Genomic DNA, 21,018 nt, shown 5'->3' on the forward strand with positions numbered 1-21,018 from the left:
TCCACCCTGGCTGCGGATTCCTGGAGGGGGGAGCCCAGGTCGTGGTGTTGGTTAAGGCTCCCTGGGTGATTCTAACGAGCATCCGGGACTGACAATCACGGAACCAGCGTGGCCAGGTAGGGCTGCAGAGCCCAGCAGATGTGGAGTCCTTCCTCCTGAGCTCCAAGACCTTGGGCAGATTTCTTAACCTCTCTGCATTTTACTTATCTGCAAAATGGGGACCTGAGTGGCCTCTACCCCGTAAACCCCAGGGATCCTGGGAGGTTAAGGAGAGAACAGATAAAGAAGAGATAAAGAGGTAAAGGAGAGAATGCTGGGGAAGCATTTGGCTCAGTGCCTGCACCCACTGTCCCTGTCCATACCCTTGGAGCTAAGGACGATCGTACTGTCGTCACTGTCACCATCCTCTATCCCTCCCACTTACCAAGCAGCCTGTGCCATGTAACCAGCTTTTAGTGGCAGCAGAAAGATGTCTGTCAGTGGCCCTCAAGTCCCATGTGACCATTACAAAGAAAAGCAGCGTGGGAAGTCGTAGGCAGACAGACGTTACTCCTTTGATCAGCTGGACCCTGTATTGTCCTGACTTGTCCACCGGCCCCGATGATGAGGGAGAAGAAGTAACTTTTTTCTTGTAATTACTCCCCCCCCCCCCCCGGGTAGTGTCTGTTCTCTGGCTGATCGCTCTCCACATAAAAGATACGGCTTTAATTTAGAGATGTGCTGTGGGGATTGGTGTCTTATACAGCCCTGGGTGGTAGGAAACAGGAGTCCCTCAGGCTCTCTCCTATCAACATCTGCCCCCCCCCCCACCTCCGGGGACCACCGCTGTGCCCAGAGGGAGGCCCCTGTGAGTCTCAGGGGCCCCTTCCAGATCTGGGGCTCCTGTGTCTCTGTTCAGCCGTTTCTATTTAATAAGCAGGAGGTTGGTGAGGTGGCTCCTTCCTTCGTGACGATTCCTAAAGACAGCATGAACTGCCTTACAGATGCAAGATATAAATGCAGGCCTTCTTTTATTTTTAAATTAAAAACAGGCCCTTGCCCTTGCTGCAGAATTAGCAGGTTTATCGGTTCCTCTTGGGGCTCCTCGTGTTCCTCCTTGGAATCTCCAAGAACCCCCAAGGACTGGGACTGCCAAAAGGGCAGCATTTAGAAGGGTGCTTGGTCCCTCATCCAGGCCTCAAGAGGGAAAGCCTGGAGTCAGAACCGTGTTCTCCAGCTTGTTCCCACTGCCACAAGGGGCCTCTGTCACCTGTGAGTAGCTGCTAGTAGCTGGTTCGATGTGTCCACTGCTGCTCCGGGCCTTGGGGAGTCTTCAGGGGGGCTGGGCCCCTCCTGGGCAAGGCTCGACTAAGGGCACCCTCTCTTGGGTTCCTAGAAGTTGTGGGGTTTTTTGTACCTGGTTCGTGCCGTCCCATGGGCCCGTCACCCTGGGCGCATGCTTCAGAACCGAGTCATCAGTGGGTCCCTTGTGGAACAACCTTTGTCCTCCCCAGGCATCCCCTTCCTGAGGATGAGGGTCACTTGTTCTTTTCAGTCCTTCACACACCAGGGATCTCGCTCCGCTTGCTTTCTGGAACAGTAGGGCTCCTTTCACCCTTCTGTATCCTGTCCTCCGGCGGTGGGTGCGTTGGAGGGGAGCTCCTGAGTTGTGGTGTTCGACAATTTCTGTAGTATACCTACTTCCACCAAGGGCTAGTTTCAGGCTGCGAACTTGACATCACTTGTCATGGAGTTGGGAAGAGGTGCGAACCATTGATTCTTAACGGGCCGGTTCGAGTTGGCTCCAGCACGCCACGGCGCCCAAGGTGATCTCTCTTCCCAGGGTCTGCCCAGTGGGTCTTGATGTCTGCACCCCCAGCCCTCGCAGAGAGAGAGAAAACCCAAGTTCATTCTTCAGCACAACGTCTCCGTTTGGTTTTCACCTTCTCTTCATAAATTGATTGGCTTCATGGGTGTCACAAACTAGGCACTGGCTGATCTTGACATGCCTGAAATAGAAGTTAATGGGCAAAAGAGACACGCCTGGCTTATCCACTTAGGTTGTTTGATTTTCTACCAGGTAAAATCCAGACAGCTGGAGAATAAGACTTTTTTTCACGGCTGAAGATTTAAATTTTTATTTACAAATTTCCTTAAAATTCAACAATACTCAACAATACAAAAGGAGAGCGTCCTCTGAATTACCGACCCATGATGAGGCATGGTTCTTGTGACATGCTAAATGGATACTAAATTGTCATCACTTTCTCAAAAGCCTGTGGAACACTGTGTTAAAATTTAAAAAGAAACCAGTTGATGAACTTCCTTTATTTCTTAGGTGCAAGGGAGCCGCCAAGAGAGAGACAGACACGATGGACACGTTTGTTGATTCTGCCTGGTACTACTTCAGATACACCGACCCGCAGAATACGCAGAGGTAAAGCTTGCTCCGTCCTTTGAGTGTCTGTCCGTTGTGCAAGGAGCAGACAACAAGACGGAATTATATGTGCGAGAGATTTACTGGGGCAGCGTCCACAAGGGTGGGGAGGGGAGGGAGTGGGAGTTAGTGGGGGGAGCCCTGAGACCGCCATGCTGTCCCCACACCTGAGAAGCAAGTAGGGGAAGGAAGGAGGGTTGGGTTGGAAGAGTCCTGGACCGCAGTGCAGCTCTGGGAAAGTCTTAGCCGGGTGATGGGAAGCCCCAAGCAAAGCTTGTCTGGTATACAGTCCCAAGTCTGGCTTAGTGCCTCTGCACTGGTCCCCTCCCCCTGGGAGAGCAGGGGCTGGCAGGGACACCGAGGACTTCCAAAGGCACAGTAGCTGGGAGCCGCTGGTCAGGCATGCCCCTTGAAACAGGCCCTCCAAAGGGAGTGCATCAGATTATTAAATTAGATGCTTCATGGCCAAGCAAATCCCAAGTGCAAAAGAAATTAAAAAAAAAAAAAAAAAGGAGAAGAAGAAAATGCCATTGCCTTAATACCCTTTGTGGCCCTACGGTGAACTTCATTTATGGGCTTATAAAGATGTAATGCTGTTTACTCAATAAACACAAATGATGGGAGGGAAGGAGGTAGGGCACACGAGGGAGCGAGGAAGCATTGCCTCTTGTCACATACACACAGTAATTTCTAAAATTGATAAATCAATAAAGAGTATAACTGCCAGAAGAAACAGTTACAGAATTCCGAGTGGCCAGGGTCGGGGGAGGAGTGGGGGAGACGCTCTTGAAGGCAGTGTAGAAACAGCAAAGCTCTCAGCACAATCTGAGTTTTCAGCCTCGGGCAGGTTTCTCAGACAAAGGTAAATAGCAAATGAGGGAAAGAGGGCTGTAGGGAGAGGGGGTAAAGAGAATGTGCAAAAGAAAGCAGTCACAGAGCTCAGGAAAACCCAAAAGGCGGCCACGTGCTTCAAAGACCTTGCTAGACCTTGCTCGTTGGCACTCATCCGTAGGAAAACCATTCCCCCCAAACCCCGAAGTCCACGTGTGAAAATGCACCCCCTTTTTCTTCAGTGGTTGTAAACGAATACATTTCCCGTGAGATGGACGCTCCTGCCCCTTCCACCCCCCGCCAGAGCCCCGCCCTACAGCGCTGTGATTTCTGTCATTGGAGTCATCCAGGAGTGAGGGGACCCTGAGTACACGGAGCTGGCAAAGGCAGGATGCACGGGGTCTGCTGTGGCTCTGAAGAGGGGCCCCTTCTCTGACTGTTCCTTCTAGAAGGGGCTCTTGGTGCCTTCTGTTTGGGAACAGCTGCTCAGAACGCCAAGGCAATCAGGTCGTACCTGTCAGAACGCTTCAGAGGAAAATCCTCGCAGATGTTGGAGGCTTTAACCAGTGATGGACTCTGAACCCAGAGAGAGACAGCCTTGAATCTGGGAATGCCATGGAGCCCATCTTTGGCTTCATAAAACGCAGCTGCGAGTTTCGGCACCACCTCACGTGCTCCTTTAGCTGGGTTCCCGGGTAAACCGTGGATCCAAGCCATAGCTACTTTCAACGTTGAAATGTACCCCACACTTGTTTTCAGGATGAGCACCCCCACTTGACCTCCCTTTCTTTTCTGTCCCTTGGATTAGTCCTTGAATTTTTCTGAAGAACTATTATGTACAAAGGGGGAAAAAATTGTCTTAATGTTACCAGAATTCTGGCCTGCGGACTGGAGACTAGCAAGGCACATTAAGATGCAAATGTGGGGTGGTTGGCCATGCCCACCTGCTGCCCAAGCTTGAGCCACAGGGAACTGGACAAAAAAAATGCCTTGATGGGGCACCTGGGTGGCTCAGTGGGTTAAAGCCTCTGCCTTCAGCTCAGGTCATGATCTCGGGGTCCTGGGATGGAGCCCCGAGTGGGTCTCTGCTCGGCGGAGAGCCTGCTTCCCCCTCTCTCTCTGCCTGCCTCTCTGCCTACTTGTGATATCTCTCTCTCTTAAATAAATAAATAAAATCTTTTTTTTTTTTTAAATGCCTTGAGGTGTAGGGAAGAGAATTTACAAATATTTGAGACCACAGAGTACCGATCCTCCAAAGCAGAGATTTACTTCATGGGATGCTCTCTAGGAAGCACATTCTCGCCAGTTCTCCTCCCCTCCCCACAGCACGTGCGTGTACACACACACACACACACACACACACTTCTGTACACCCACAGACTCCCCTCTCAGGACACCCAGCCAGAGAGTAGAGGGCAGTGGTGTTTCCTTTACTCCCCGGCACCCATGAGCACCAGGGAGTCTGAGGAAGCCTTCCTTGTAGGATTTCTGTCACTGACCGTGTCTACTGGTGAGAGGGAGATGTTGGGTGAGTTTGTGTCTGTTACCCTCAATATGCTCCTTGCATGCCGGAGACCGTATTCAGGCCCTTGCTGACTATCTGTATTTTAAGACTGCTTTGAAAAATAAGGTGGAATTTGTTTTAAAATGAATATTTAGTGCTGCCTGTTAATCTCGTTTGCAAAGGCTGTTTTGCCCCCTGTGGGTAAGAACTACCCGAATCCCAGTCTGCCCTAGGGCGGGCAAAACTAAAACAGAAATGCAGAGATTCAAATGTGCATCTTAGAGAAATAATCTTTCTCACAGAAATACCTTTTTTATGCTGCCCTGGGGTTTTCCTTTTGTCCTCATTTTACTCGAAAATCACATTTGTTGATGGGGCGCCTGGGTGGCTCAGTGGGTTAAAGCCTCTGTCTTGGGCTCAGGTCATGATCCCAGGGTTCTGGGATCGAGCCCTGCAATGGGCTCTCTGCTCAGCAGGGAGCCTGCTTCCTCCTCTCTGTCTGCCTCTCTGCCTACTTGAGATCTGTCTGTCAAATAAATAAATAAAATCTTTAAAAAAAAAAAAAGAAAGAAAGAAAATCACATTTGTTGAATTGTCAGTAACGGCTCCTGAAACAGTTTTTACAAATTCCCTGTGATTTCATGCCCAGCTGACTTTTTCCCACTTTATTATATCAGCTTTTCTCTTACTGTATTTTAAAAAGACAAATCACTGTTTTTCTCAGACACCATTTGTCTCGGGGCATGCGCGAGCAGTACTAGGTCTAACTTTCGCTCTTTCGGCAAAGCGCATTTGTCAACGACAACCATTTCTCTCTCTCGCAGCCCTTTTAACGCAGCGCTGGCGGATTACTGGCTGCCTGTGGATTTGTACATCGGAGGGAAGGAACACGCCGTCATGCATTTGTTCTACGCAAGGTTCTTTAGCCATTTCTGCCACGATCAAAAAATGGTCAAACACAGGTGAGCACTTAATACCGCTCGGCCGAAGAATTCAGTCCCGTGAGCGACGCTTCGAGCAGGTGTCTGCTCTCCCACAGCAAGGCCAGCGCGTGTAGGGGAAGACTTCACTTTTTCAAGTGTCCCTGAGCGGTCACTGTTTCTGCTACTTAATCATAGTTCCAGTGTCTGATAATCATAGGCTTGCGTGGAATCTTCCCTTCAGCTCTCGTCTGTTTAGCCGAGTTAATTAATTGGGATTTTGACTTCCGGGGCAGAGAGAGGCAGTTTGTAAGGTAGGGCTTCTTACAGCTTCTCACTTGAGGTCATGTTTATCGTCTGGCTGTGCTAGGCGGGCTCTTTGTCTGAGCTCAGCAGTCCTGCCTTGATAGCTCACTCTGCTAAAAGTAGGTAATGGAGGCGCCTGGGTGGCTCCATCGTTAAGTGTCTGCCTTGGGCTCCGGTCGTGATCCCGGGGTCCTGGGATCGAGCCCTGCGCTGGGCTCCCTGCTCAGCGGGAAGCCTGCTTCTCCCTCCCCCACTCCCTCTGCTTGTGTTCCCTCTCTCACTGTCTCTCTCTCTCTGTCAAGTAAATAAATAAAATTTTAAAGATTTTAAAAATTACAAAAAATAAAATAGGTAATAGATTAAAGCTGGGGAATCACACGGTAACCCATTGATAAATGTTCTACCTATTGGCCTGTAACCTGTTCCCCATGACGGTCAGAAAGGTTTCTGTGTGCGCTTTTATCCCATGAAATACACCATATATATATATGTATTATAAATATATAAATATAAATATAATATAAATATAATGTATTATATTTATATAATATATATAATATATTATATATATTTATATATATAAATATATATTAATAATATTAATAATATATATAATATAAATGTAATATAAATATATATATATATTTAATGTCTTACACAACTTAAAGAATAAAGTGAACATCTCTGTACCCCCTTCTCGGTTTAAGAAATAGAGTATTATAGGTTCCTTAAAATACCCAGGTCCCCTATCCAGTCACACCATCTCCCTATCCCCTACCCCTTCCCCAGCCAACCCCTATGCTGAAGTCCCGAACTATTAATTTTCTGTATAAATTTATCACCTCTCTGTATTTTTAAACAGTACGTATTGTTCGGTTTTCTTGTGTTTGATCTTCATGTAAGTGGAATTGTATTTTGCGTACTCTCTCTTGCCTTCCTTGCCCGGCATTTTGGGGGGTTCAGCCATATCGGTGCGTAGAGTTAGGCTTTGTTCCTGGTTCACTGCTGTAAGGCATTCTCACGGGGAGTGGAATGTCTAGTGCGGAACTTGGTTTCTGTGTCCACAGCACCGTTAATGCTCGTCGGAGCGTTTTGTGCGGCGATGACCCAAACCGTATGAGCGTTCTTGTCCGTGTTTCCCAACACGTGTCAGCCCGTGTCCAGGGCGGGTGCCTAAGAGCGCGACCGCCGAACCGTAAGACATGTTAAGATGTGTACATGTTCAGCTTCCCTAAGGAACACCCAGCTTGTTTTCAGATGACTTGTCAGGGCAGCCGGCTGGCTCAGGTCTTGATCTCAGGGTCGTGAGTTCAAGCCCCACTTTGGGCTTCATTTTGGGCATGGATCCTGCTTTAAAAAAAGAAACCAAGCAAAAACAAAAACAAAAACCCTACGCTCTTACCAACAGAGATGAGGGTTCCCCTCCCTGCACGTCTGCAGCGCGTCAGTGTTGCTTATGGAATGCATCGGTTTGGGGACTATGTTTGAATTGAAAGACACTGCTCACTTCATGATGCTTAGGATGTATTTAAAATGTTTAGGGACCTCTGTGTTTTCTCTTCCATTAAATCCCTATTGGTATCCTTCACTCTTCTTTTCTGGGTTGTCATATGTTGACTGTAGGAATTTTTTTTTTTTTTTAAGATTTTATTTATTGATTTGACAGACAGAGATCACAAGTAGGCAGAGAGACAGGCGGAGAGAGAGGGAGGAAGCAGGCTCCTTGCTGAGCAGAGAGCCCGACGCGGGGCTTGATCCCAGGACCCTGAGACCATGACCTGAGCCGAAGGCAGAGGCTTTAACCCCTGAGCCACCCTGCGCCCCACTGTAGGAAATGTTCTGGTTGCTAATCCTTTCCCAGCCCTACGTATTGCAGCTATGCTTCCTAGTTCTTAGTTTCTCTTATTTTTATGGTGTCTTTTGATGAGCAGAAACTCTCAATGCAGTAAATTCCAGTAATCTTTTCCTGCCTGGCTGTTGCTTTCAATGTCTCGGTCCCGCCAGTGGGCCAGTCCGTGCATTTCCTCGTTGAGCTTTAGTGCTCTCTCCGTCACAGGCAGGTTTTCGTATATACGCAAGGGCCTGTCTATAGGATCTGCATTCTGCCTGTTGGCCTGTTTGCTCTTTGCTCTGATAATTCTTTACTGGCTTTCGTATTTTAGTTTTACAAGCCTTACTGTCGGGTAAGGGTAGCCCTTCCTCTTTGTTCGTTTTCTTTAGGTGTATCTTGGCTATGACTGTACCTTCGTCTTTCCATGTGAACTTCAGATTCAGCTGTCACATTCCACAAAAATATCTTTTTTTAAAGATTTTATTTATTTAGGGGCACCTGGGTGGCTCATTCGGTTAGGCGTCTGCCTTTGGCTCAGATCATGATCCTGGAGTCCCTGGATTGAGTCTCACGTCAGGCTCCCTGCTTAGCCAGGAGTCTGCTTCTCTCTCACTCTCTTGCTCTCTCTCTCAAATAAATAAATTAATTAAATATTTATTTAAAAAATTTTTTTGATTTTTAATATTTTTAAATAAAAATATTTTTAAAGTATTTTTTTAAAAATATTTTATTTATTTATTTGAGAGAGAGAGCAAGAGAGTGAGGAAGAGTGATAGAGCGAGAGCATGAGAGCAGAGGGAGAAGGAGAAGCAGACTCCTTGCTCAGCAGGGAGCCGGAGGCTGGGCTCAATCCTGGGACTATGCAAACATGACCTGAGCAAAAGGTAGATGCTTAACCGACTGAGCCATCCAGACACCCCCTTCCTGCATCCCACACTCAGACCTGCTCCCTCTCTCTGTGCATGGACGCATGCGTTAAAGATCTACTATACAGAGAATGCATTTAGTTTACAAATTAAATGCTTAAAATAATTTTCTTCTCATTAGTCCGAGAGCCCTTCATGTGTAAAAATAAACTGATCTACATCAGAAGAACAATGAACACATTAACAGCATCCATCTTCAGTGGAAATGTTTGTGCCTTGGGTTAAAGAATTTACCACTGTCCTTGCATTTCTTCTCTGGGGAAACTTCTTTACTGCACCAGAAAAAAATTACGCCTGACGATGGGAATTGTGTCCTGTTGCTGTGACAGGATCGTGGACCTTGTACGTTCTCAGTGAATATTTGTTTAAATAAATTGAGTTTAACTCCTTGATATAAACATGTAAAAGTTTATGACTTTCGGGGCGCCTGGCTGGCTCAGTCGGTGGAGCGTGTGACTCTTGATCTCAGGGTCGTGAGTTCAAGCCCCACGTTAGACGTAAAGCCTACTTAAAAAAAAAGGTGAGGGGAGTTCATGTTTTTCAAAGGAAGTGTTCCCCTTGGGATAGAGAGAAAAGACAACATAAGAAATGTTTTCTTCTAGGTCTAGAAACAAAGACCCTAAGTGATTTCTGGCTCTGGGGCACATTTCTCCAGCTTTGTACACAGTTATTTGTAGGAGCAATGAACGAAACAATAAATGATACATTGGCCAGCCATTTTAAAATAGAAGACGAGCTCTGGCTACTTTTAGGACTCCTGTACAGTGGGTTTAAAGATTTTATTTATTTATTTGACAGACAGAGAGATCACAGTAGGCAGAGAGGCAGAGAGAGAGAGGGGGAAGCGGGCTCCCTGCTGAGCAGAGAGCCCATGGGGCTTGATCCCAGGACCCTGAGACCATGACCTGAGCTGAAGGCAGAGGCTTAACCCACTAAGCCACTCAGGCACCCCTAGAACTACTACTTAAGACCACGGCCAAGAGATTGAGAAATGAAAGCAGAAGGGAGTGGCTCTTATACTCTTCCCTGTTTTCCAAATGAGTCCTGGCCCTCTTTCACACTAGCACACTTGGGTCTGAACTTTGAACTTTTCTTAGGTCTCTTGACCCACTGCCAGAAGCTGGTCTTGGGGGTGGGTGTGCCCCCACCCCACCCCCTACCCCACACCAGGCAGCCCGGTGCTGTTGCTGGAAATACCAGGTTAATGATCGAGCCAGAATTGATGTTGGCAGGAAATTTGCAAAAGAAGATGTAGGAATGACCAAGAATCATGCGCTCCAATATTGCCCTCACTGATCGTCAAAGAAATACTAAACAGCAATGAGGTGCCATTTTCCATCCAACGAAGAGGCCGGGACAAACAGCATCTCGTACATTGCAGGAAGGCAGTTTGGAACAACCATTAGGAAAAGCAGTTTTGACAATGCAGAGTGAGAGCCTTAAAAATATTCACACTTTTGGACATGCTAATTGCACTTCTAGAAATCCAAGCCTAAGGAAGTAACCAGAATGCAGGCTTAAGCACCAAACTGTTCACGTCATTATTTCAAGTAGCTGAAAGTTTGGGTACAATATGAATGCCCCGGAAGTCTGAGAAAGAGCAAACAAAATCTAGCCCATCTGTATGAAGGACTCTTGTACAACTCTGTAAAGTTTGATTATACGGAATGTTTAATAACAAGAGGAAATGGATCTGAAGTGCTTAGAACTGAAAAAAAAAGCAAGATACAAAATCATAAATGTGATTGGATTGCCTCTACCTTTAAGTACACAGGCCCATACATACTCCTAACACAAAGCAAGAGAAAAGGCTAGAAGAAATTATGCCAACGTGTTCACACCAGTTTTCTCTGGATGAGGACCTAATCGATGATTTTATTATTTTTATTTCCTATGCACTCCTGATTTTTTCCCAGATTTTTTTACAATGATTATGTAACTTTATAATAGGGGAAAAAAAGCCAGTCCTTGACGGTCTTGTGTTTGGAAGCAGGGAAATACGTGAAGCCTCCCAGTTTGTTTCTGGGGGAGGGGAAGGCAGCCGTCAGCCCCCAGGCTGGGAGCAGCAGGGCCCTGCTCTACGGTGAGGGATGGCATTGTCTCCACTAAACCGCGATCAGGAAGCTTGCTGCTCTTCAGACAGCTCTGGGGAGACACTGCATTCTCTGGTTTGCTATGCACAAAGAGCAGTGGCGACCTGCTGACCTTGGAGAGCTGCTCTGGCTCCCTTCCTATTTCACATCAGAGCTTGGCAGGGGAGAGGGCGAGAAAGAGAAGAGAGGCTTTACTTGGTTCTCAGCATATTCGTCAGGGCTCCTCCCTCGGTGCTGGCTGGCTGCTAATAGAAATGGAGGTATTTTACGAATGAGCCATGGCTTAATACTTAGAAACTGGATAATGATGTGAGCCTGATGGCCCCCCGCCCCCCAGGCACAGGGCGAGGAAGAAGAGGAAGTTCGCAAACTGAGCCTTGAAAAGTCCACATTGGAGATTATTTTCAGAAATCTAGGGCTTTCTGTTCTCTTCTTGCCAGATCTACATGGGAGGCGCCTGACCAGGTCAGGACCATGGGCAGCGGGCTGTCTAGGAGCTCCTGAGTAGGTACAATGTCATCAGCAGTGACCAGTTAGGGCTCTGATGAATCCGAGCTTCTTTTGGCTACGTTACTTGTATGCAGTGATGTTTCACAAGGGCGTTTAAAATGGCCTTTCATTCTATGTTCTGAAGTTCCTTGTTTATCCTAATAGTTGCCGACCCTGCTCACCCTACCCTTTCTCCTGCCTTCCCTCCCTTTCTCCTGCCTTCCCTCCCTCTCTTCTTTTTTTTTTTTTAAAGATTTTATTTATTTATTTGACAGAGAGAGAGATTACAAGTAGGCAGAGAGAGAGAGGAGGAAGCAGGCTCCCTGCGGAGCAGAGAGCCCGATTCGGGGCAGGACCCTGAGATCATGACCTGAGCCGAAGGCAGCGGCTTAATCCACTGAGCCACCCAGGCGCCCGCCTCCCTCTCTTCTTTTCTTCTGTCTTTGGTGGGACAGAGGAGGCTTTCAGTGACTGGCGGGTATCGATGGTTGTAATTTCTGACTCAGGGCAGTGCAGACTATCAAGGAAGCACTGAAGAAGGCATCACTTCCCATCCTTCTACCGCCAGGTGAAAGCAGAAACACCTGCCTCTCAGGGTGGTATTTATTAGTGGGAGAGCTAAGCCAGAGCCAGGAGCACAGGGAAACCAGCAAGGCCCCTCCAGGGGGAGGCCCAGCACAATGCTCCCCATCTGTGATGTTTCCAGGCAGAACGGGTTTGGTGGTAGTTTCAGGTTTTTCACTTCCTTCTAAAACCCTCTGCTGCCGTGGTTCCTGTGATGAATGCGTCACTCAGTTACTTTTACAAGTTTATTCCCGGTGCCATTCGACGAGTGGATGAATGGACACATAGGGAATATGTTACACTGGTTGTGAATCTTAGTAATGAGCTTGGCAGCGGTGGGATCTCTGCTTCGGCGGGACTGGGTTCCAAGTTCAGCAGGACCCTTGATGTCCCCTGGGCTGTCATTCCCCAGCACCTTGCACCTCCATGTCACAAGAGCACCTCTTCCCTGTGGTGTGGATGGTTATTTCTGAGTGTGTCTCTGGCCACTCATTCATAAGCCTTCTAAGGGCAGAGCGCCTAGCACCCTGTTGCTGCTCACATGCCTGTGGAATGGTTTAAAAAATTTGACTCCTCGTGCCGGCCTAAATTACTTATGGGTGCATGTGACCGGCTTCAGCCTGGAGAAGGCGAACCAGATTCCCGGAGGCCTGGGGACCATTCCCTGGAGTGCTGCAAGAGTGGGGGAGGAGAGAGGGCCACTGGGGAATGAGCGGGACTCGGGCTGGGGCGCACCCCTCCCACCATGAAATCCGGTGGTGTGAACCCTCTTGGAGGCCCTCTCCCATGCTCGTGCCCTTGGCTCCTTCCTGCAAGCTTCCTGCAAGCTCGCATGGACAGAGTCCGAAATCTCAGTGCGCCTCTCCTTGCAGAAAGGTCACGGCCCCAACCAGAAGCCATAACGCCCAGCGCCTGCCCTTCATCCGCCTTTCTTCCTTCATCTCTCGTCCCCCTGCACGTTGTCCCCACCTCTGCTGCTGTAGGCTTGTTTCCTCCCTCATGGACACAAAGTTGATTGAGGTCAAACCAGTGAACGAATGTTGGGCATCCGCTACGAACTAGGCACTGAGAAGGGGCTCGCAAGAGGAAGACAGGGAGGCGACTCACCTGAACGCACAGCACAGTTTACAACTGAGTATCTGTCGAGCGCAGGAGCCGGTACCACGCAGGACACACCAGCAAGGAACAGTTCTGGGGGCGGCCTCTGATGTGCATAGGCCCTGGGGATTCCTCACCAGGAAAGGGTTAGAAGTGGTTTTGAACCAGGCAGAAATAATCGATGGCATCAGCAGCCAGGCTGGCGGTGCCCAGGGTGGGGAGGTAGGACCTGCGGGAGGCTGGTCACACGCGGGTCATCAGTGGAGGTGTTTATGTTGTAAAAATTCAAGGGGCGCCTGGGTGGCTCAGTGGGTTAAGTGTCTGCCTTCAGCTCAGGTCGTGATCCCAGGGTTCTGGGATTGAGTCCCGCATCAGGCTCCCCACTTGGCAGGAAGGCTGCTTCTCCCTCTGCCGCTCCCCTTGCTTGTGCTCTCTCTCTCAAATAAACAAAAATCTCTATTTAAAAAAAAAAAAAGAAAATTCATCAAGTCTTACCTGTAGGTTTTTTAGGCTTTTCAATACATGTGATGCACTTCATTTCACAGTTTACTTAGAAAAAGTGGTGGAGGGGGGCGGTGTTAGGCGATCAGGCCCGAGGACAGCAGCCTGCGGCTTCTAGAAGGACTGGAGTCAGAGGCAGATGCCAGCAGGTGCAGTGCTGCCTATTCCCAGAAGGTGGCAACATCGAGCCACTCAAGCAACAGCAGCACCCAGACCAGGATTCCTGGTTTCTTCCCCTCTGCCCCATCTGGGGGTTGAAAGCTAACGGATTTTCATCAGATGACTCATCTTTATCCTTGGGATCCAGCTTATCTTCTTCCTTCCATCCCGGTTTTTTTATTTCTCATAAGAGTGGCCCAAGCTGTGTATTTAGAGTGATAGAGTGAGAGAGGAAAGGAAAAATCTCGTGAACTCTAAAGTTCATCCCACTGACATTGGGCACAGCAGGGAGAAGGTGGTGGTCTGGTTTTTAGCCCTTTTTTTTTTTTTCCCTGTCGGGCCGCGGCCCATAGAACTATTTGAGGAAGATTGAGTGCACACGCAGGTTACCCCGTTGAGCCCACTGATGCTTAGCGAAGGCGCCGCTGGGTTTGGGGGACCGCCCTTCCTTGTAGAATACTGGCTCAGTTTGCTTGGTGCTTTGGAACGCATTCGTGTCCAGTCTCGTCCTTTATCTGTCCAATAAAAAGCAGCCATATGATTTTCCTATTTAGTTTTAAAACCATGGCTGTGTACATACTCTAGTGTATGTACTGGGTTAAAATCCAAGCGTCACCTTCCATTGGCTGGAAGGGAAAGATAGCTTCAAGAGGCCAACAACAGCAGCCAGCCAGCGTCCTCCTCCCTCCGTCCCACCACCCACGCGTATGCGTCTGTTTGTGCGTATTTATGCCTTCATCCATCCATCCGTGTTTTGGACATTTTGTTGAGCCTGTCTTCCATCTATCATGCACAGCGCCAAGTGCTGGGGACAGAGGGAAGGATAAGAGAATTGTCCTTGCCATGATGGGCGCAGCACAGGGCACAGGCTGGTCTTCCTGTTGTATTCATAACACAGCCTGGTCACACTCATGACTATGTGTGCCAGACACCGCAGGACACAAGGGAGGGCATGGGGGTGTGTACTAGGGACAGAGGTGGCCACCCAGCATAGGGAATGGCTGATTCAGTGGTGAAGGGGCAGTCCAGGTTTCCTGGGGAGCATGGCACGTATTGGGAACAACCAAGTGTACATGTGACCTCGGTGAGGCACGAGTGTATTTAAGTGGCAGACACACCAGCAAGGCCATCGGGAGCTGACAGTGGAGAAAATCACGTGCTCGGTCTGTGCAGGTACAGTTCTCTGAGCTTCTTTTGGAAGATGAGGACCTGGGTCCTCGGGCATCAAAACCCCAACCTGCTGTGGATAAACCTGTGTGGCCTGAGGACATGCATTCCTCATGGAGGGGGTGCAGGTGTTCCTGAACGGGGCGGGGTGGGGGGAGGGGGACCATGGACACTGCGGTTCCCCGTTCAAGGCGTCGCCGTATTCAGATGCAACATAAGGTCCAAGCGCACTCGGCTGTCAGATAACCTTTCCTGGTTTTCTATGTCAAAGACTCATATTTTCTAGGAACCTTGCAGGTACACGAACTGTGGTGCCAAAGGATGTCCATCTGCCAAACGTGGCTTTGGTGGTGGAGGTGGGAGGAAGACAGTTTTACGACGCATGAGAGTTTATTCTCAGGATGGATTTTAGAGCCTGAACAAGGACTTACATACACATGTGGAATTTTTTCCAAATTAACACGGTAGCATGGCAGGTGGCCCCTGTGATGTGGAAGATTAACATTGAATAATTTGAAATGTGTTACATTTCTCCTTGAGTGTAACATATATTCGGTGTTTTCCACCTTGGAAAATACATCACCACCAGCCACCAAACTCACACACACATGCACTCGTAAGATTTTAAAATACGAAGGCTAGGAGTCCCTTCTTTCTAGCTGACCCTCCTCTTTCCCGGCCACTGTCTTTGCTCCACCCCGTGAATCCACGAGAAAGTTTCCCCTAAGCTGCTTCTGTCCCACACGGCCATTTGACGAGGACCACACAGGTACAAATTGGGGGCCTGTCCACCGGCCCAACTCGGCCTTGCGTGAGAAACGAGGGTTCTGTCAGACTCACCAAGCCAGCGCCTTGCGGAAGTGAACTTGAAGCTTCGTGCTGCCGGCAATGCTGGTGGAGAACACAGCTCCCACCGCATGTCCCTGCCTGCTGTCCTTATAGGAAACACGGACACGTGCGGTCAGCACGTGTCTCCCCAAGTCGTTCCTGGAGTCTGGAATAGCGCTGGCTCACATGCTTTCCAGCTGAATCAGGTGGATTCTTCGGAATGTACACTTTCCATCAGAAATAAAGTCCTTTCGGCATAGGGGTCAACCTCTCCCTGTCCCCTTCAGAGGAGACGTTTATATTTCACTATTCCTCCAGAAAAAGTGACTAAGACCGGGCACTGTGACCAAATTATAATCCGTCCGTACCTCAGGCCATCTCGAGAGCGATTCAAAGCGGAGCTGGGTTTGTATGGACCTCTGAGGGGAAGTCCTTCCTGTGGTTGAATGAAAGACCACAAGGTAGTAGGTACGTTATGATCTATTTAAGTCCAAGAAAATTATACAAAACCATTTATACATATATGCATCTGTACGGAAAAGGCATTCAAAGAAGTCTCCAGACTTCTCCAGGTATATTCACCATACAATTAAGAACAACTGTCTCCTCGGGGTGGGGATAGGCCTAAAAAGAGGAGGGTAACGAATTTGAGCAGAAAAGGTCTATGTGCAATTAATTTATATGACTTACACCTTTTTTTTTTTTAAGATTTTAATTTATTTATTTGACAGAGAGATCAAAGTAGGCAGAGAGAGAGAGGGGGAAGCAGGCTCCCAGCTGAGCAGAGAGCCCGATGTGGGACTCAGTCCCAGGACCCTGGAGATCATGACCTGAGCCAAAGGCAGAGGCTTAACCCACTGAGCCACCTGGCCATGTGAGCAGGCAGTGTGGACAAGGTGGAGGCAACAGCAGCCTGCTTGCCCAGAGCCCTGACTTCAACCTCCCTGCACCCTCTCGAGCCCTTCCTGACGCTAGACTCAGCACAGAGCTGACATATGTAGGGTTCTTTAAAGTTTACGAGTATTTTCAGGTGTTTATTTACTTGAACCTTCCTGACAGCCGTTGAACAGACTTTTATTGCCTTTACTTGGCAGATAACCAAACAGATGCTAAGAACAGGTAAGGGACTTGCCTTGGCTCTTAGAATTCCCTGAGTAGGAAACAGATTCAAATCCAGACCTTCCGAACCTGAAGCCTCCCGCTCTTGCCACTTTGCCAAGCGGAAAGCGGTTGATACCCACTGGCTTGACTTCATGTTCTTACCGCTTCTTAATAAGGAGCCATTGTCCCGGCTGGGTTTCCAGGTGACGGGGTCCAGCCCCCCTGCTTTCACAAAGGGCAGCTCTCTCTGTCCATCAGCTGAGAAGGTTTGTACTGCTGTCTTCTGGATGCTTCAAATCCCCACCCATCGATTTCTTTTCCCATTATCTTTTCCCAGAGAGCCTTTCTATAAGCTGCTGGCCCAAGGCCTTATCAAGGGGCAGACATTCCGCCTGCCATCGGGACAGTATCTACAGAGAGAGGAAGTAGATCTCACAGGTAAGAAGGGCCCATCGGGTCCCGTGCAGGTGCCCACCCCTCGGCCCCAGCCCCATCCAGTGTCTCTTCGCTTCTGGCTGGGTTTTCGTTTGTGTATGACCCAGAGTCAACCCAGACATCCCCTCATGTCCTCGCTTATGTTTGACAGCGTGTCTCAGGAACAGAGCCCACAGATGAAAGAGACACCCTTCTAGGTCTGGGGTACACCCAGCACGTCTCCCTAGGTGGTCTCGAGGCGCATGTCGGAACTTGGGGCCACCCCAATACTGAACCCCTGCGGCACCCCAGGGCAGCCCCGTCTGGCACTCCCCTGACTTCCTCTGCCCTTTTCCCAGGGGGTAGTAACTCCCACTGGATCCTGAAGCGGCACCGTGACGGTGTCGTGTGCACTCCGCACACTGATGAAATCAGTAGAAAATGGGAGTGCGGGTACTTAGGGTCACATATGAGAAACCCCCAGAACTCTGGTCAGACAATGCAGTGCCCAAGGGAGGGCACCATGTGAACCCAACAACCCCTTAATAGTAGGCAGCCTCCCAAGCCAAACACTAGAGAAAAGATTTAGATGGAAGCCATCAGTGGAATTACCTATGTAATGCAGTAATATATCAGGGTTTGGAATGGTCCAAGGGAGAAAAAAAGCTGGAAAAGCAGGAATTGGCCGTGTTTCAGCAACACGGACCAGAGGGGAAAGCAGCCAAATCCAAAGGGCTTATGCGTTTCAGTTGTTAGCAAAGTGCTCTGTGTGAAGGCAGGGCTGTCATGTACAGCCGGGCAGCATGTGGACTGCACAAAGGCACCCAGCCAAGGTGGCGAGCAGGGCCTGACCTCCAGCCACTTGCCAAACTATACACCTCAGTGCCAAGAGAAGGCACCTTTCTCTAACTTCTCAACCGCTCTACCCAGATAGTTGGCTTTTTCCTAATTTGCACAACAGTGTTGGAAAGAGTAGCTACAGCCCAGAGAAGGTGTGCAGAGTAAACGGAGCAGTGGTTCCTTGAGCCACAGCCTGGATAAAGCAACTTTAGTCTCCCTTTGCTCCAGTGTCATGGAGCCAGACAATGTTGTGAACATCTTTTCCCTTTCCGCGCAGACTTGCTCCGGGAGAGAATACTTGGGTCAGCGAGGGCAGGTTCCGTCTCCTCATGGGTGTGCTTCTGCTGAAGCATGGAATTAGCTCTTAGGTACACACATCAGTCCCTTGGGAGCTTGGCTGCCATTGGAATCTGGGACTGTGTGGCTGGAAGGAAATGCACCCAAAGGCAAGTTGAGCACAGGATTTGAGATGCCACCCTAAGCCAGCTTCCAGTGCTCCAGCCGGCTCCTAGCACATCCGCAGCCACCGGGTAACACACAGATGCCAGTCCTAGGACTTTCTCCTCCCTCCTTCCATAGCCTCTGGTCCCTCTTCATCCCCTCTGTTCTCCTGCCCTGATCTCCTTCCCCCACCAGGCTGGGCTTCTGCTCTCCCCCAACTTCAGGTTACAAGGTGGCCTCGGGGAGCCATGATGCCATGTCTGGCCCCATCTCCTTACGACTTTACTGCGGTTCCGGTGCCTGGCAACACTGAAACAAGAGTTTCTGTCTCTTAGGTCCGGGTCCCGAGAAAGACTTTGGCTTTGCCAGATGTCTGTTCTTGTCCCGGCCACTGGGGCTGGGCCACAAGGTCCCCACATCCCAGCCTAGCCATGGAAGACCTTCTCTGCCAGCACCCTCGGGACCGGTGGTGTGGGTGTGGGGAGGAGCCACATCCAAAGAACAGGCCGCGCGTGGCGGGCTGGTCCCCCAGCGACACACCGCATTCCACGGAGCCTGGTCACACGAGACCGTGTCGTGGAGACCGGGGTGACCCCTCAGGGGGCTTTGCCGCTGTGAGACCCTGAGAGCCACACCTTCTGTCCCTGTGCGTTATTTCGGAGCGCAGGTGCAGTTCCCGTCCACGCGGAAACGAAGGAGACGCTGGAGGTGACGTGGGAGAAGATGAGCAAGTCCAGACACAACGGGGTGGACCCCGAGGAGGCCGTCGAGCAGTACGGCCTCGACACCATCCGGCTCTACATCCTCTTCGCCGCCCCTCCTGAGAAGGACATCCTGTGGGACGTGAAGAGTAAGGCCCTTCCCCTCCGCCGCCGCCTCCTTTGTGGTCCGCCTCAGGCTCCCGAGGAGTTCAGGGAAGGAGCTGTCTGGGTTGAAGGCTGTAGTCAGGGGTCTAGGAATCTGTTCCAGGAAGCGGGTAGCCTGGTGTGTCCCACGTCCTGTGCCCTTCTTAGCTCGGGGTTCCCAGATGGAGGGAGCCTCCCTGGATGTGGGAAACTGGTGGCCATTGTGGGTTCCCAGTCCTCGCCCCAGGCCTGCGGACGCAGCGTCTGGGGGACTCCAGGAAGCCGCCTTTGGCGAGTCTGGTGTGCTGCCGGGTCGAGTCTGTGGTGTGCTGCCGGGTCGAGTCTGTGGTGTGCTGCCGGGTCTACAGAGACCCCTCCCGAGGGCATTCCCTGGGAGCCAGACTGGCTTCCATGCCACCCCGCGCCCCTCTGTGGCCCACAGAGGCCAGTCCCCTCTTGATCCACCCTGAAAGGTTTGTTCTAGAGCAGGGTCGTCACCCGGGGGTGGGACACCCGGGACCCTGGGACCCCCTCCCTTGCCCACAGCCAGCCCCCAGAGCCCCCTCACAGGAGAGCTGTCCCTGCAGAGCTGGTTGGACCTGAAAAGGCGGGAGTGAAACCCCCGGCGTCCTAGCATACACAGTCCAGCGGTCACTCGGTCTTCCTTCCTACGGGCTACCCCTAGGCTGGTTGTGGGCAGGAACAGCCAAATGCCCTTGCCTGTGACAAGTGTGTCACAAGGGCCGGTCCCAGAACCAGCTGTGTTGGAATCACTGGGGACCAAGGGCACACGTGCGGGCCTAGGTGTCTTTGGGGACACCTTGGCAGCAGCCGGCTTTCTTAGTCAAGGCAGCTGTGGGCGCTTGAGGCCCGTCCTGGCCCAAGCTTCTGAGGTCACCACGTGGGCCGGGGTGGGGGGCAGCTGGCACTCTGAGTAACCGTGTGACCCAGGGCTCTGGGGTGTGAAGGGGTCCATGCTGCTCTGAGCTCCCGGACGCTGGAAGCCGGGGCGGCCCCCGTATCTCCCGCTGGGACACAAGGAAGTGTGTCTTCAATACACACGTACCTCTCCGGGCTTGGGGAGAACCAGATCAGTCACTCACGGGTCTTTCTTTCTCTGTCTCGTTTCCTGACATGAAACTCAGCCGACGCCCTCCCCGGGGTGCTGAGGTGGCAGCAGCGTCTGTGGGCCTTGGTGACCCGCTTCATCGAGGCCAGGGCTCCTGGGACGGCTCCCCGGCCCCAGCTGCTGAGTGACAAGGAGCGAGCCGAGAGCAGGAGGCTCTGGGAGTACAAGAACTCGGTCATCTCTGAGGTCAGGAACTTTCTGGGGCTGCTGGTTAGCTCTGTGACTGAACTCACTTGGTCCAGGTGGACGGGCCTGCCTCCTTCCTCACGCCGGCGGCCCCCCTGGTCTGGAAGGGCTGCTCTCACCGTGTCGAGTCGCTCACCAAGCTGGAGCAGCAGTCCACGTGCTCTCATGGAGAGACGCCTCTCAGGAAAGGGCTTCCCCTGACGGTGTCCAGCACTGTGCACCCCAGATCCCAGGAGGCCACCCCTTCCCACAGTGCCACACTTAACACACGGGGGCAGGGAACCAAATACAGGAGCCCTACAACTGAGGTGAACAGAAACAGAGGTGTAGGGTTGAAGGGGGCATAAAGAGACCGCTCTGTACAGACGGGGACAGAGATGAGGCCCAGAGCCGAGAGAGTTCCCGGATGCCCCGCGTGGTGAGGACTTC

The 21,018-nt window shown here is 50.6% G+C and overlaps 1 protein-coding gene across 2 annotated transcripts in view; it reads left to right on the plus strand.

The window, feature by feature from the left end:
• Positions 1-21,018, plus strand: part of LARS2 (leucyl-tRNA synthetase 2, mitochondrial) — a 146,700-nt gene that overhangs the window by 101,396 nt on the left and 24,286 nt on the right. For both annotated transcript variants that reach the window (XM_045991679.1, XM_045991680.1), the window contains exons 13-17: positions 2,318-2,416; positions 5,576-5,713; positions 17,072-17,172; positions 19,097-19,279; positions 20,420-20,589. In XM_045991679.1, the coding sequence (XP_045847635.1) occupies positions 2,318-2,416; positions 5,576-5,713; positions 17,072-17,172; positions 19,097-19,279; positions 20,420-20,589 (691 nt within the window). The remainder of the gene's footprint in view (positions 1-2,317; positions 2,417-5,575; positions 5,714-17,071; positions 17,173-19,096; positions 19,280-20,419; positions 20,590-21,018) is intronic.

Source organism: Meles meles, chromosome 20 (genome assembly GCF_922984935.1).
Source record: "Meles meles chromosome 20, mMelMel3.1 paternal haplotype, whole genome shotgun sequence".
Classification (NCBI taxonomy): domain Eukaryota; kingdom Metazoa; phylum Chordata; class Mammalia; order Carnivora; family Mustelidae; genus Meles; species Meles meles.